This window comes from Vanacampus margaritifer, chromosome 1 (assembly GCF_051991255.1).
Source record: "Vanacampus margaritifer isolate UIUO_Vmar chromosome 1, RoL_Vmar_1.0, whole genome shotgun sequence".
Taxonomy (NCBI): Eukaryota; Metazoa; Chordata; class Actinopteri; order Syngnathiformes; family Syngnathidae; genus Vanacampus; species Vanacampus margaritifer.
The window spans coordinates 30,561,245-30,577,881 of NC_135432.1; the positions used below are offsets into that span (position 1 = coordinate 30,561,245).

Genomic DNA, 16,637 nt, shown 5'->3' on the forward strand with positions numbered 1-16,637 from the left:
CAGGAGTCTTGCGGGCCGGTTTAAGTACAAATGCCATGGCATGGCCGATTTTTTTGTGTCAGTTCAGACCACTTGCGTGGCTTTCATACTAAAACACGCCATACGTCCATTTCCAGAAAACGTCACACGCTCAAAAAATCCAGATGTACGAATCTGTGCGTACATACGAATCCAAGCACATTCCTTTCATACATCTCAATCAATACGGAAATGTTAGAGTACCAGACTCCACCCTCTCCAAGTCCATACAAAAATATGCAAATTAGTTTAAACAGGCCGGTGGGAATGATTAGGATGCATGATAAGATAATCACATTATAAAGCATGAGGCACAAATGAAAAAAAACTACGTGATATGGAGACACTTGTAAACAAAGTAGAGGCCCGAAAAACTAGGATTTATTTATTTTTTCATCGGTAGTCAATAACAACCACCGTGACGAAAGTGCCGTCGGAGTATGTCAGCCGGCCGTCCCGTTAAGATAGTGACTGAATGCTGAAGAGGCATCCGATTGTGATCGCGAACGGAGGCTTTAAATTTAATTTAATAAAATAATACTAGACAACTATCCTGCGCCGCTGAAACCGGATGAATGGCGTGTTTAAGGAGCATCGATCTGATTGTGATCGTGGAGGTTTAAACTCAGAAGACGTGCACGACGCGCACAACCCCCCTCGCCCCCGTAGTGACAATATTTCGTGGCCGATAGATAGAGGGCATGTTGAATGCGCTTTTTTAAGGAGCATCAATTTGTCATTGATCTATTTGTGATTGGAAAACCTACGCTCCAAATCAATTTGTTTTTATGTTGAAGTTAGGGATCAGTACAAGGTTCTGTAAATTCTTCTTTCATTTTTGTGAAATGCAGGAAAACCAACGTTCACAAAAGCAAACCTTGAAACATCTACGTAGTTAAATTGTTTTACTTATAACTTTATAAAAGTATGTTGCTTTGAAAACTTATATATATATTTTAAAAACAACATTTGTGATTCCCATAAACGAGTATGTTCTATTGAGTCGGCTATGTGTGACGTGTAAAGGTGCCACAGCGATGTGTAGTGCCTATGGCAGGCGTCACCAACTTTTTTGAAACTGAGAGCTACTTCTTGGCTATTGATTGGTGTTAAAGGCCTACCAGTCAGATACACGCTTCTGAAATAATTTAATCATGTGTTATTATGATTACATGCTATTATTAGGACCCCCAGGGAATGTAAACTTATGAGCACAACTGTAAATACCAATACGCATGCATCACTTTTTTTCTATAAATATCTTCCATTGTTTACATATTCAAACGATCATTTATTGCTCATTCTTCGAAAATCACAATGTCCCATCCCTAGTGAGGTACTCATGCGATCCTATAGCCACTCTCATCATTCTCCATTATTTTAAAATTTTCCCCTTGCTTTATGTGAAAGCAACATTTGGCCCCATTCAATGCAGTCTACTGTACTATCAGCATACCGACATCGTAGGCTACCATAAAAAGCCAGAGTCCACCATTGAATTTTTGAGGACACTCGGCAAGATGGTCATACCTGTCTGTCTGTCTTGTTGTCACATGGTGCCGATTTGTTGCCATTGAAGATTACCACCTGTGGCTTTTGAGCATAATTCTCTTATGTAAGTGCCTCTTCTTATCACATTGTTGGTGAAAACCTATTCTTTCAGTGTAAGTTGAGTTTTTTTTTATTCTTAATTGTACCTCACTTACGTATCGTGTGTCACCGCAGGCAGCAGTCCGGTTTCTTTATTTGGGAGGTGGTTGCCTATTAACAATGCAAGATAATAAAGTGTGTAAAAAGAGTGAACTGACTTGGGTGTAACCTGCAATATAACACTGAATCCCACTTCCTAATAGGCTTGGGGCTAATATTTCCACTTTCCCAGTATCACTTTCGCCTAAGAGATGATGGGATGTTGTCAGAATCCATCGAGGAAAAATATACAGGTGACAAAATAAAGCCCACGATATTACAAATAGCACATGAATTTTGTTTTTATTTATGAAACACAAAGGGGGCATGCCGCTTCAACATTGGGTCATCATCAGGTTGTCCTGACATAAACAATAAACTGTTGGTAAAATTTGATCAACTGAGCCAAAACGTAAAAAAACAACAAAAAAAAAACGCCATGACTAAAAGTGCACCTTTCATAAAGAGGTCAAACCAATGACCAATGCTGGGTTTAACAACCAAACACGTCTCGCGTAACAACGCTTCCATTTAGCAACAGTGTTCAAAAAAATTTAAAAAATCAAAACTTAGCTTTAGCACCCTAAACTGGACCACAGCATGGACTCCATCCCCTATATCTCATATTCACATTAAAAAAAGACATGATGTCAATTTGGAACCCAAGTTTGTAGCCGGATGATTTTTTTGGTGGGGGGGGCATTTGCTCAACCTTGAGGGAGAGATACAGACATCACGTGATACCCAGAGGAGGCAAATAATTGAATAATAAATAAGAATGAAGCAGCGCTAACTTACAAGATGGTGCTCATACGTATAAACAGTTTCAGCTTAAAAAAGAAGAGAAAATGGCGTTCTTAAAAATAAAAATAAAGTGGGGGTGGGGTGGGTGAGCATTCTTGATCGGAGCCACACGGGTCACAGCAACACCAAAGAAAAAAGAACACGCTGACATTTGGCACTGAAGGGTCCGCCTCAAAATCACACATTTCACTAAAGCACCACGGAAATAAACATCTCAAGGCACATCTGGGCTAACAAGCATTCCCTGTTGACGCTAGGCTAGGAACCCAAGTGGCTTTCAGAAGATACACAGAAAATATGAAACTTCATTTTTGAGATCTACTCAATCAAACAAGGCTGTGGTGTCAAAAACATACAATTCCAATTTGATTGTGAAATCAAACAACAGCCTTGGGTAAATATAAGAGTAAGTCATTGTCATTCGGAAATTTTTGAACACATTTTGCAAACATTTGCAGACGACAGCATGTAAAAATCATTTCAAACCAGTCAATCAAAATGACTTGCTTTGTTGTGAAAGCAAAAATGGTGACGACATGAACGGTGAAAAGGCACATGTACAGTCTGTAGCAGACTTTTGTGACGTCGGCCATCTTGTGTCAGATCATTTAATTTTATCTGATGGTTGCCGTCACCAAACAAAGTGGAATCCTTGACAAAGCTTTAACTTAACTTTAAAACTAAACAAATGTAACCACATGACTAAATCCTACACTGTATGCGAGTGTCTGACATTATTTAGCATCAAGTCTTCTTTTTCATGTTAACATAATAATAATAATAAAACAGACACAGAAAACACAAGTGCTCCTAAGGTAATGTCAAAACACGTGATCACTTTTTGTCGTTGTTGATGACCTGAGTTGTGTAGTGAAACTGAATGCGGCTGTGCTGCGTGTGCTCCGTCCACATCGCAAATAAACAATCACGCCAAACACAAATGACAAAAAATGAAAATCTTAGACATCAAGTCATAGTAGTACAATAGTGAAAACCTCTGGATAAGTAATGTTAGAAGTGCAGTTATGGTTAGTTTGCGAGTCCCCCCCCCCCACAGATATAATATATTCATATGCATATAAATAAAAATTCAGTGCTGTAAAAACCTCTTCAACTCCATAGGATCTGATTTCTCATGGCTAAAACTACTGCTCAAAGTATGTAAACTGCATATTATCTTTCTTCCAGAATAATAAAAAAAAAAAACTGAGGAAGAGAAGAAATGTTAACGTTTTTCAGATTTGTTTTGGTTTCCACACAAATATCTTGTAACTTCTGATTTTTGGTAGCAGCTAAGCACCAAGTTTGTGTAAGGTTCTACATGTGTCAGTGTCTCTGTACGAGCGTGTAGATAAAATCACTCCACAGTCTGCGTATGTCTGCGTATACTACTGTATGTGTGTATTTGGGAGTTTGTCTTTGCATGTGTGTGGTGTTGGGTCTATGACGTGCACGGCTGCACGTTGACACTGTGGGCCGCGTGGGCTTGCAGGTCGATGGTCCCAGCCTGCTGATCTTCCGGCCGGGCGTTCATGAGAGACAGGTTCCTCACGCACCCGGTCATTCCAGAGGAAAACTTCCCTCCTGTCATGGCTGCCATGTCTGGAGCGCCGCCTGTTACACATCCATACGCACTCACTAAGCAGTCTTGAATAATGCTTTGTTATTTTGCGTTGTTGTTCCACTTCCAGCCACTAAGTGGTGGCAAAGTTGCATGTATAACACAAATTTTGGGAAGAAGTGAAATTTTTTAAATTTTTGTTTTGGTTTAAAAAAAAATAAAAAATCCAGTTATAACACTATTTTGTTATTTTGGATTGTAATTCCACTTACAGCCACTAGGTGACACAGTAGCATGTGTAACGCTAAATTTGAAAGAAGTGAACATTTTGCAGCATTTTATGTTGTTTGTTTTTTGGGGTCCAGTTATAACGGATTTTGTTATTTTAGGTTGTAATTCTGCTTCCAGCCAATAGATGGTGGCAAAGTAGCATGTGTAACGCTAAATTTGAAAAAAGTGAAAATTTTGCAGCATTTTTTGTTGTTTGTTTTTTGGGGTCCAGTTATAATGCTATTTTGTTATTCTGGGTTGTAATTCCGCTTCCAGCCACTAGATGGTGGCACAGTATCATGTACTGTATAACACTAAATTTGAAAAAAGTGAACATTTTGCATCATTTTTTGTTGTTTTTTTTGGGGTCCAGTTATAACGTGATTTTGTTATTTTGTGTTGTAATTCCACTTACAGCCATTAGGTGGTGGCACAGTAGCATGTATAACGCAAAATTTGAAAGAATAGAAAATTTTGCAGCATTTTTTGTTTGTTTTTTGGGGTCCAGTTATAACGCTATTTTGTTATGTTAGGTTGTAATTCTGCTTCAAGCCACTAGATGATGGCACAGTATCATGTATAACACTAAATTTGTCAGCAGAAGCAAAAACAGGAAGTGTCAGCCTAATTTTTGCTCAATATATTAGATCATTCTCAATCCTCTACCATCGTCAATTTGACAAATACAGAAAGCACAGACTGTTGTGTTCATTTTATAGTGTACATTTTATGATTATTGAAGTACAGTATATTGTAAGATGATAAGTTTGTTAGGTTGGAAAAAAGTTTTAAAACAAATTGTAAACCGATCGGTACACTTTTATACAATTTTTACAATATTTTTGTTTTATCCATGCTCTTCTGGCTCTCTCTCAATATATTAAATGTTTCTGAATGTGTTTGTATTATTTTAAAGTTAGTTGGCTGGTTGGTATGGTTTATTAAAAATCAACATACAGTATTATAAAATATAAAATACAAGTTGAAGCAAGAAAAGAATCATCAGTAGATTTCATGGGTTTTTAAGAAGTCCACTCACCGAGGTAAAGAGGGCCTTTCGTGTTGACCATGATGCTTTTTCCCTTTGACTGTCCATGAAGCGCCGTTCCTCCATCGATTTGGATGTAACCATCTCTTCCAGTCCTGCGAGGGAAGGAGACCAACACAATTTGCATTGTCTGCGCAGTTTACAATCACATACTGTTCCAAGTAATTTAACCATTTTGCATTACATTTTCAAAATATACTCAACAAAAATAAAAAAATATAATAAACACTTTTTTTTGCTCCCATTTTTTTACGAGATGAAATCAAAGATATTAGACTAACCACAATAAAAGGCCACTCTGAAAGGTGTAGTTTTGTTTTATTTGGGGGGGGTAACAAGACATATTTTGGGCAGTCTAAGGCACACTTCTGCACTAATCATGATGTCTAATCAGCATCTTGATATGGCACACCTGTAAATTGTGACGGATTATCTCGGCAAAGGAGAAGTGCTCACTGTCACGGATTTAGGCCCCGTCCAGACAGAAGCAAAGCCGGCTTCGTTCCTCAAACAAATCTCGTACACACAGAAGCATTTCAAGACTTGCGTGTGTCCAAAAGAAGACGCTGAGGACGCTTAACGGCTGTAATGTATACGCCAAGTCTGGAGTGGCGCTGTAGCGCAGCCACAGGGAGTTAACGGAAAGCGTAGAAGAAGAATCAGCGAAGAAGACGGACACTTTTTTTCCCTAACTTTATTGCAATCTACAGAACAAATATGGCTTTGAAAGTATTAAAACAACATGAAAAAGACGAACACAGGAGAAGTGACTGGCGGGTGATTTAAGTACAACACCGCTTGTTGAACGTGGGAATAAAGAAGCAAAATATTTTGCGTCGTCATCGAGCTGTGACCATTACGTCATCACTGGAGGAGTATCCTGCATAGGGTGTCCAGACGGACGCGTACGGGGCGCGTTTTGAAATCTTTCCACTCTGGAGCCCACTTTCAAAAGTGATAGACTGGTTTGTGAACAATATTTGAGAGGAATGGTGATATTTTGTATGTGGAAGAAGTTTTAGATCTTTAAGTTCAAATTGTAAAAAATGGGAGCAAAAACAAAAGTGTTGCATTTCTATTTTTGTTGAGTAATAATTGAGGTACAGGATATTATTTCTGATTCTGAATATAACCTATTGACGTTCCAAAGTTTGTACATAAGGATGCCAAAAGAAATGCAATCTACCTGACTGCTTGAACTTTATGCCATTTCCCGTCGTTGATGGACTGTCGTGACATGATCTCTGCTTCACCACTGCCCAACTGGTAGCTGCAGAGCAATAAATCATCAGAAAGACTTCAAGCCAAAGCAATACAGTCGGGTATATTTACAGAAGTGCAGGGCCGAACCTGAAAATGAGGTACCCATTGTGAATTCCGAGACTGATGAAGTCCTTGCCTCTGCCATGTTCCCCATGTTCCTGGAGGTCAGATTGTTTACTTAAGTGTTTTGAGAGATGATGGAAACGAACTGCAAACCAGCAACTTTTGACCAACTGCTTTCAATTGAGTGTTTGCCTCATTAGCAACTATAATCTTTTTTTTATACCAAAACTGTTTTAACATCATCATCTATTAGTGACATGCAAAGATAGCTGTAACTTTCCAAAGCACGTGGTGATGTCTACATACAGTATTAGTATAGAAACAACAGCCAATGTGTCGACTCATGCCAGAGAAGAGTGTCCCGTGTTGGAGTGGATACCTTTTTACTAGCATGCATCTTTCGCAAATTGAGTGTGCCTTTGGTTTCCTGGAGGAAATGGAGGGGAGGTTAGAGAAGCAACATGCGTTTATACAGACAGAGCATGCCCACAGATGGCCCGGTCAAAAACGAGAACGAGCCTGTGCAAATGTTTGGCAACTGCTGAGGGGAATGCAAACAGCAGTGTGCTATTATTGTTGACATCAACACATTAGCTGCCATAGACGGCTTTAGACGTCAAAGATTCATTTTTACTGAGCTGGCAGTGAATGAGTTAATGGCATTACATGAACTTCAGCCGCCTCAGAGCCACTTCTTTACATGATATCAGTCCGTGATGACGGACAATTGTAAGATTAGAATAATAAAGAGTAATTGAAAACTAAGATTCAGGACTTACGACTCCCTGCCACAGGATCAGACCCTCGGAGGAAAGGGTATTGATCTCCAATTCAATCATCTCCGGCGAGTCATGTGCACTAAAGTATAAAAATATGGAATGATAAATACTATCATACTTACAACATGTGTGAGAGCAGACAAATGTAAACAAACATGTTTACCGTCTTTGCCGAATGGATTTAGGAAGGGCAATGTATCCATCGTTGTGAAAATGAGCTGCATACTGATAGGGAGAATCTACACACAATAGGAACAAATATTTTACAAATCAATATAGCCTTTAAACAGCAGCCAAGCTTCTCATCTGTAATGTTATGGCGCCCTCCTGTGGCGAATATTTTGACACCTGGTGAGACAGGCTGCGTTAGACAACACTGAAAAGTAGTGATAGAGAATATATGTAGCATTTACAACAAAACATTGTGAATAAATAAAATTGATTAATTTTCAGGACAATTGTGTCATTACTGTAGTTCTTTTAACTCATTCACTGCCCAATTATGGCTATAGACGTCAAAAAATAATTTAAACTATTAGTTAATTTTTTTTTCACTTTCGTTAACAAGAATATGAAAACCTAGATTTTTTTTAGTGTACATTTAGAACAGATATAACATTTGTGATTAATCGTGAGTTAAGTATTGAAGTCATGCGGTTAATTACAATTAAAAAATGTAATCGCCTGACGCCCCTAATTTTTAATAATCTTTTCTTTTTATTTATCTTTTCTTCTTCTTTTTTTAAATAATTCTAGATTATTAAAAATTAGGGGTGTCAGGCGATTACATTTTTTAATGTAATTAACCGCATGACTTCACAAGTTTTTTAGTTTTTTTTTTAAAGTAAAGAATAAAAAAAGAAACGATTATTAAAAATTAGGGGCGTCAGGCGATACATAAAAAAAAACTGTAATTAACAACATGACTTCACTAGTAAAAATGTGATTTTTTCTTTAAGAAAAAAGATTAGTAAAAACTAGGGGCGTCAGGCGATCAAGATTTGTAATTGTAATTAATCGCATGACTTCACTACTTAACTCACCATTAATCACATTTTTTTATATCTTAATAATACAAACAATATTTTTTTCTAGGTTTTCATACTCTTGTTAACAAAATTGGAACAAATGTTAAACTAATAGAAATAATTAAATCGAATGTGACGTCTATAGCCGTCAATGGCAGTGAATGAGTTAAAATGTACTCAATGTGACTAACAGTATCAACATATTGATGACATGATCAAACTCAAGGCAAGGGCAAGTTGCATTATCGCATTCACATCACATTCTTTACACTTTCCTGTAACCGACTTCATGCAGAAAACAGAGTAAAAGTCATTCAAATGACAGTCAGTGCTTTAAATTGTTAATGGAAGTGCATACATGGTCAACATTCAACATTTGGATATGGACAGTTTCAAGGGAGGGTCAAACATTATTCCAGCTTTAGTTGGACAATGATGTGAGCGATCATCTTACATGAACTGACAAGAATGAAGAGAATTACAGTTTGTAAAATTAGAAAACCGCAATTTCTTTTAGCGCTTAGAACCGATTCCCCCTTCCCAGCTTTCCGAGTTGACGTGCAGGCACATGTTTGGTATGTGTCGGGAGGTTATGGGGCCCCTCGACCTCAGACGGTTAGTCACGGTCAGATCAGTCAGACTCAATATTCACATACTGTACCATTAGCTTCGCTAGCTGCTGAATTCCACGAGGCCTCGGGGAAGCTGGAGACGCGGCCTGTGAGCGCAGGATTTATAAGTAGTGGGTAAGAAAAAAAGTGAATCACTGATGTGGATAACTTCCAGCATACTGCACAATACCAAGGAGAGCCGCCGGTGCGTCATACTGGTGAATTTAAATCATGATGGGTTTTTTCTCTCTAATTTGTGTCATTTTTTTGTGTTTAACCTCACAGTAAAAGTAGCAAACCATTCAACACTTACTTTGTTCACAGTTGAGGCCTGTGAATCCCGAGCGGCACACACAGCGTCCGTTAGCACAGCTGCCGCCATTTTGGCACTGATAGTCACGCTGGCACACGTCTTTCGCGATCTCGCAACGCTCGCCTGCAGGGTCACCAAACAATTACAGGACAAGTATGAGTAAATCATCGGTAGATTGTTTGGGAAAAAGCATACATCGAGATGTAGCATATACTGTAAATGATTGTGAAGACAAACCAATAGGATTGTTGCTTTGTTAGCACATACCTTCAAATCCATCCCGACAGAGGCACTGGTACTCATACTCAGCATTGGGCATGCAGTGGCCTCCGTTCAAGCAGGGCCGCCGGTCGCAAGGGCTCGTATCCACACACTTGCGGATCGCTCTACTCTCGGTAAAGCTGTAGGACAGATCCACCTTCTTGTTGTTTATGAAGACCTAAGCGGCAAGTAAGGAAAAATTCAAGTTCGAGAATTCTGAGAATGATACGCTGCAGATCAGTCAGAGGTTACCTCTCCAACACAGCCCTCAAACATTTGGCTGATATTTGCAGGTTTTGGCAGAATCTCCATGTTGGGGACACCTCCCAGGAACATTGGGGTGTGGATATTGAGGCCCTGGGCTTTGCCAGGAGATGCCTTCTTTTCCACTGGGCCGTGGTCAACTCTCAGGTGACCGTCCCGCTTGTTCCGCTCAGCCACAACTCTGTGCCATTGGCCCAAAGAGACTGGTTCCGGACTGCGAAGGACGGCCTGGCCTGAAAATCAAGACAGGCACAAAACAGTTTGATGACGACCCATTGGAGGTCTTTCATACACAGGAGATGCTGCCACTGTCAAGATTGAATTCATTTAAACAGGATTGAGTGTGATGGAGTGCAGTTTTTAACCAACACAAGAATAAAACCCAAAACTTAGCATCATTAGCTTTGCTCAGAAGCTAATGGTTCATAATCATACTGGTCATATTTAGCAAAGATCGACTTCCCACAAAAAATAAAATAAAACAAAAGAGGCCTTGGCATGCATAGCTTTAAAGGGGAAGTCAACCCAATTTTTTGTTGTTGACAATAATATGTTCTGGTCTAAATAGGGATAGGACTAGATAAGCAGTTGCTTCATCCTATTCCATTTCAAACAGTAATTCTTTTCTTTTGAAAATGGGTTTCTTTGGCAGTCAATATTATTATTATTTATGGAGAACGAAAAAAGTTATATTTCATACTTGTTTTGTGGAATAACTTGGTTAAATGTTTTTTTTTGTTGGCACAATTGTCAAATTATGCTATTTTGTTTTATTGTCATTTTAAATGTTAAATAAAGTTTAAAAATAAATAAATAAATAAATAAGGTATTATGGTTAATATTGCATTAGTGAAATGTGAGTTAAGCAGCAAAATCCAGCTGTTTTTATCAACATCAGAAGGCGGGCATTTTTGCCACTTGCTGTTGAGTGAAAATGACATCACAGTTCAGCTTCAGAAAGCAGGTGAGCTTTGATTGGTCGTTGTCTGAGCATCGAGCAACTGTGATGCCATCTTCAGTCGACAGCAAGTGGCAAAATGGCCGCCGCCTCGTGAGATGAATAAAAATAACTCATATTCCACAAATGTAATATAAATCAGAATATTATGTTTACACTAGTGAGTTCACATATAACATATTATTGTAAAGAAATGTTTAAGGGTGACTCCCCCTTTAACTCATTCACTGACATTGACAGCTATAGATGTCAAAAATTCATTTGAACTATTTCTACTAGTTTAACTTTTTTTCCCCCACTTAAGTTGACAAGAGTATGAAAACCTAGAAAAAAAATATTGTACATTTGGAACAGATATAAAAATAAAAAAAAATCGGGAAGTTAACTATTGAAGTCATGCAATTAATTACAATTAAAAATGTTACAGTCTTTAATCGGAATTAATCGCATGACTTCACTAGTTAACTCACGATTAATCGCTAATTTTTATATCTATTGTAAATGTACAATAAAAACAATTCTAGGTTTTCATACTCTTGTTAACAAAAGTGGAAAAAAAATACTAAATATTTAAAATGAATTTTTGACATCTATAGCCGTCAATGGCAGTGAATGAGTTAAAAGCACAGTCCATATTACCTGTGCCAAGTTCATATTTGAACTCTACATGCCCATCCGCCATGGAGATAGCCACAAAGTCCTCCACTTTCATCTTCTTCCCTCCGCAGAAGAACATCAGACCATTTCTGTCAATGGGTTTGAATTCCACTTCAACTCGCAGGTCGTCATGGACAATGGTCAACGGAGGATAGGAAATGTACGACTCTTCTCCGTCGAACAGCGGAGTGGTTACCAATTCCCCTGGGGAAGATGAGGAGGCGGGACATTGCATCAAGCTACTTGTCTATTTGAAAACATGTGCAAATTCCATCTCTGTTGCCTGAATTCTGTGTGAAGAATAACATTTGAAGAGATGGACTTCTCGGTTGACTGTTTTGTCTTACCATCCATGCATTTGTTTCCAAACTTGCCCAGGTGGCATCGACAATCATAGCCCAGACCACTTTGGCGATTAATGCAAGTAGCGTCCGGTCCGCAGGCCTCTGCCGGACACAAGTCACAAAAGGTCACAGACGCTGCCTACTCCATGGCTTGCTTGTCAGCATGTACCTGAGTGGCAGTGAAGAGATGAGTGGTGCTGGCAGTTGCTGCCGGTGAATCCTCTGGGACAGCCGCATGTATACAAGCTGGTGTCCGAGTCCTCGCACCTGCCTCCATTCTGAAGAGAAAAATGAAAATTACGAAATGAGTATAAGAAGCAGGGAAAAGATTATGAATGCAAGGCAGAAGCTAACCTGGCATGGCTGATCTTTGCATGTAGGACAGTTTGTAACACCAGTGGAGCTGCGGTCCACATCCTTGAAGATGACCTCCTCGCCTTGAATAACCAGCTGGCGAATGCAACCTGCGCATTCAAGTAATGGTAGGTGAAAAAAAAAAAATACACCAAGGCTTCATTTCTGCCAGGGTCTGAGTTTCAATTCGTACCAACAAAACCAGTCTTGATGCCAGCGGTTTTGGCCACAGCAGTGTAGTTGGGGTAACCGCCCACATGTAGCTCCTCATTCAAATCTAAGCCCTTGAACTTGCCCTGAGGAGAGGAAAAGAGCTGCTATGGAACACAAACGACACATATGCTACATTGGCAGTGATGTCAACAGGGGTACCTGCGAGCTGCCATTGACAGGCTCCCCTCCGTCCACCATGATGTAGCCCAGGGTAAGGTTGCGATACAGCGCCACTGTGTGGAATTCTCCCAGTTTGACAGGGTTGGGGTCACGAATGGTGGCCATGCCCGAACCCACGTCAAACCTATGATGACACAAAGGTTGCTATTGCTGCTGGCACGTCCTCAATATCAAGTAGTAACAGTCAGATTAAAGAAAAAGTACACCCCACCCCCAAAAAAAAAATCTTGACACTAATGTGTTCTATGCAGCCCTACTAGTCTAAATAGGGTATTCTGTTTAATAATGCATTTGTGGAATAAGAGTTAACCAGCAAAATCCAACATTAACTCATTCGCTGCCATTGACAGCTATAGACGTCAAAAAATTCATTTGAACTATTTCTATTTAACTTATTTTTCCATTTTTGTTAACAAGAGTATGAAAACCTAGAATTGTTTTCGTACATTTAGAACAGATGTAAAATTTGTAATTAATTGTGAGTTAACTAGTGAAGTCATGCGATTAATTACGATTACAAATTTTAATCGCCTAACGTCCCTAATTTTTAATAATCTTTTCTTATAAAAAAAAGTTTATTAACTTATTTTTATTTTTGTAATAATCTTTTCTTATCAGGCGATTACAATTTGTAATCGTAATTAATTGCATGACTTCACTTGCTAACTCACGATTAATTACAAATTTTACATCTGTTCTAAATGTACAAAAATGTACAAAAATGTTAAATAGAAATAGTTCAAATGAATTCACTAGTTAACTCACAATTAATCCCAATTTTTATATCTATTTTAATACAATTTTAAAAAATCTAGGTTTTCAAACTCTTGTTAACAAAAGTGGGAAAAAAATGTTAAACTAATAAAAATAGTTCAAATGAATTTTTGACGTCTATAGCCGTCAATGGCAGTGAATGAGTTAATATCAGAAGTGGGCCATTTTGCCACTTGCTGTTGACTGAAGATGACATCACAGTTGTTCGGGTCTCAGGTAACAACCAATAACAGCTCAGCTTCAGAAAACCGGTGAGCTGTGATTGGTTGTTGCCTGAGCCCTGAGCAACTGTGAGATCATCTTCAGTCGACAGCAAATTGCAAAATGGCCGCCCCCTGAGATGGATAAAAACGGCTGGATTTTGCTGCATAAGTCATATTCCACAAATGTAATATTAATCAGAAAGTCATGTTTACATATTATTGTCAAAAATATTTAAGGTTGACTTCCCTTTTAAGTCAATTAAAAAAAAAACTGACCTGAACTCTAGGCGGCCACCTACAAGGCCGAGAGAAATGAAGTCTGCTCCTGTACTTCTCCTCTGACCGTTGTAAAGGATCATACCTGTGTGAATAAAAAGGAAAATAACATCAAAGAAATGAAATAAACAAATAACCTGGATAAGCCTTTTCATTCATTCAAAAAATTATGAGCAGGAAAGAACATGGGAAGGTGTGAAGGGCAACAAGTTCAACTTTATGGCTACATGATTACCATTACTTAGTAAAGCAACAAACATTCACAATTAATTGTTATTGTTATTCATTGGACACTAATCTGAATTGAAATGTTAATATGTTCAAATGTATTATTTTACCGTTTATAAAGGCACTAATGAGAACTCATTTACGCAAAAATTTTCCATTAAAAACAGCTTTTGGCTTTCAAATGACTTTTTGATATTAAATTTTTAAAAATCATTTATACAAATGCCCGTTGATATATAATATCAATTCTGTTTCTCTCATTAAATGAATAAAGTGTTTTTGTCATTCCCTAATTATTCAAGGCTTCTTATTGTTCAAACTCATATTGTGCCTAGCAAACTGACTAAATAACATAAAGCCTGACAGCAAAATAAATGAGAAAGGATTGCTTTATGAATGAAGAAATTCAATTGTAAAATAAAAAATAAAAAAATAAAAGTGAGAAAATGTATATGTATTTTTTTGGATTTAATTTTTGAATTATATTTATGTTTTTATTGTCAATTGTATTAATAAACTCATTCGCTTCTATTGACGGGTATAGACGTCAAAAATTCATTTGAACTATTTCTATTTTCTATTGAACTTTTTTCCACTTTTGTTAACAATAGTATGAAAACCTAGAAGAAAATGTTTTTATTGTACATTTAGAACAGATATAAAATTTGCAATTAATTGCGAGTTAACTATTGAAGTCATGCGATTAATTAAAATTTAATTTCGACAGCAAATTGCAAAACAATTTTTATCCCTGAGATGGATAAAAACGGCTGGATTTGGCTGCTTAACTCATACTCCACAAATGTAATTTAAAAAAAATGAATCGCCTGACACGATTAATTTTTTAAATCGTAATTAATCGCATGACTTCACTAGTTAACTCACGATTAATCACAAATTTTATATTTGTTCTAAATGTACATAAAAAAAAAATCTAGGTTTTCATACTCTTAACAAAAAAAAAAAAAGTTAAACTAATGGAAATGGTTCCAATGAATTTGTCTCAGGTAACAATGATTTTTTGACATCTATAGCCCTCAATGGCAGTGAATAAGTTCATGTATTTTTTATTTTGGCATTTTTGGTCCTCCATAACTGTACCCTTGTCGCAGAGTTCATTCACACACTTTGTCCATGGTCTTTGAAAGCAGCATGCTCTGGTGGAGAAAGCGTCCGTCTGTCCGGCCGGCCAATGCTAAGCCGGTCACGTTCACATTGTGAGTGTGGCGTGCATCTCCACATGCTGGGAACACATGCTTCCATACACTAATCCTTACAGTAAATGTCTCCTTGGAGCATTACTGATACATTGCAAATACCGTTTCAGATACATGTAGCATTTTTCTGTATTACGATTTCATATCAGTTTGCTGTTTGTTGCTAGTGACACGACTGAGAACATAACAAGAACTCGGCGGCATGCACCATAATTGCAACGAAACCATCTGTGAGCTGTAAGATGTGAAAGCCGGATGCAGCATCAACAATGGCCTTCAAGCACTGAGACTCACCAGCGTACAATATCAGACCTTCCCACCGCACGGGTGAGGGGGAGGTGGTCCGGGAGGAGAGAGGGAGCAAGATGTAATGATATCACACATGAGGTCATACGCTTGGAAACTATGCAGAGGCTCCAATATTCTTGTGCAAAATAACACAAAGTACTCACCATCCACATTATCAGGCCTAAAGTTGATTTTGATGCTGAAAGCCTTGTAGGCGTTTTTGATGGTGGGCAGGGAGAGATAAGAGAGCGGCTCCTGGGCAAAGTACGGCATCACTCTTTCTGGAAGGCGACATCGTCTCACGGTTAGACACGCGACCAGGGTTTGCGTAAACACGGCAGACTAACCATGAACATCCAGTCGAGTGAAGGCTTCCACTTTGCCCTGTTTGTTCGATGCGGTGCACACGTACGTCCCTGAATCGCTATGCGTGACCCGGGGAACCGTCAGCACGTTTACTTCCTGGGAGCACTTGGGGGGTAGTTCGCCTCCAAGCTAAAAGTTGAAACACAGAGTAGAGATGTGACGGCGACAGCAAACGTGTGTGAGCTAAGCTACCTGGTTTCAAAACGGAGTGGTTGGCGAGAATTCATTTGTCAAGTTTGGCTAACAAAAAAAAAAGTTCGATATATAAAATGAAGCACGTTCTGATTGCAACCTCCAGTTACCTTGTGAAAAAAATGAAAATGACTTTATCTTGGTTACCTTGGTCCATTTGATCTCAGGCACAGGATATCCTGATGCCACGCATGGCAAGACAGCATCTGAGCCAACAGTCACCTCCTTCCTTTCAGGGAGTGCAGAAATTTGAGGAAGTGCTATGAAACAAACAAACAAACAATGAGGGAACATCAGCAGCAACTCTGCAGGGAAGGAAAACGCCTTCACATAGGCCTCTTTTTACTTTTCTCCAAGATGAATCTTATAATTAACTCATTCACTGCCATTGACGGCTATAGACGTCAAAAAAATC

At 38.5% G+C, this 16,637-nt stretch overlaps 1 protein-coding gene across 10 annotated transcripts in view; it reads right to left on the reverse strand.

The window, feature by feature from the left end:
* Nucleotides 1-1,994: 1,994 nt before the first annotated feature.
* hspg2 (heparan sulfate proteoglycan 2) overlaps nucleotides 1,995-16,637 on the reverse strand; it is a 100,860-nt gene continuing 86,217 nt past the window's right edge. For 6 of the 10 annotated variants that reach the window (XM_077547505.1, XM_077547539.1, XM_077547546.1 and 3 more), the window contains 22 exons: nucleotides 16,370-16,482; nucleotides 16,012-16,159; nucleotides 15,829-15,945; nucleotides 15,671-15,688; nucleotides 13,932-14,016; nucleotides 12,658-12,802; nucleotides 12,479-12,581; nucleotides 12,286-12,395; nucleotides 12,101-12,209; nucleotides 11,935-12,033; nucleotides 11,570-11,791; nucleotides 9,961-10,205; nucleotides 9,715-9,886; nucleotides 9,448-9,570; nucleotides 9,185-9,241; nucleotides 7,659-7,734; nucleotides 7,496-7,574; nucleotides 7,096-7,143; nucleotides 6,741-6,811; nucleotides 6,577-6,660; nucleotides 5,382-5,485; nucleotides 1,995-4,125 (listed from right to left, as the gene is read on the reverse strand). In XM_077547505.1, the coding sequence (XP_077403631.1) occupies nucleotides 3,953-4,125; nucleotides 5,382-5,485; nucleotides 6,577-6,660; nucleotides 6,741-6,811; nucleotides 7,096-7,143; nucleotides 7,496-7,574; nucleotides 7,659-7,734; nucleotides 9,185-9,241; nucleotides 9,448-9,570; nucleotides 9,715-9,886; nucleotides 9,961-10,205; nucleotides 11,570-11,791; nucleotides 11,935-12,033; nucleotides 12,101-12,209; nucleotides 12,286-12,395; nucleotides 12,479-12,581; nucleotides 12,658-12,802; nucleotides 13,932-14,016; nucleotides 15,671-15,688; nucleotides 15,829-15,945; nucleotides 16,012-16,159; nucleotides 16,370-16,482 (2,501 nt within the window). In that variant the 3' untranslated portion in view covers nucleotides 1,995-3,952. The remainder of the gene's footprint in view (nucleotides 4,126-5,381; nucleotides 5,486-6,576; nucleotides 6,661-6,740; nucleotides 6,812-7,095; nucleotides 7,144-7,495; nucleotides 7,575-7,658; nucleotides 7,735-9,184; nucleotides 9,242-9,447; nucleotides 9,571-9,714; nucleotides 9,887-9,960; nucleotides 10,206-11,569; nucleotides 11,792-11,934; nucleotides 12,034-12,100; nucleotides 12,210-12,285; nucleotides 12,396-12,478; nucleotides 12,582-12,657; nucleotides 12,803-13,931; nucleotides 14,017-15,670; nucleotides 15,689-15,828; nucleotides 15,946-16,011; nucleotides 16,160-16,369; nucleotides 16,483-16,637) is intronic. The other 4 variants (XM_077547500.1, XM_077547514.1, XM_077547508.1 and 1 more) reach the window with 4 other exon arrangements.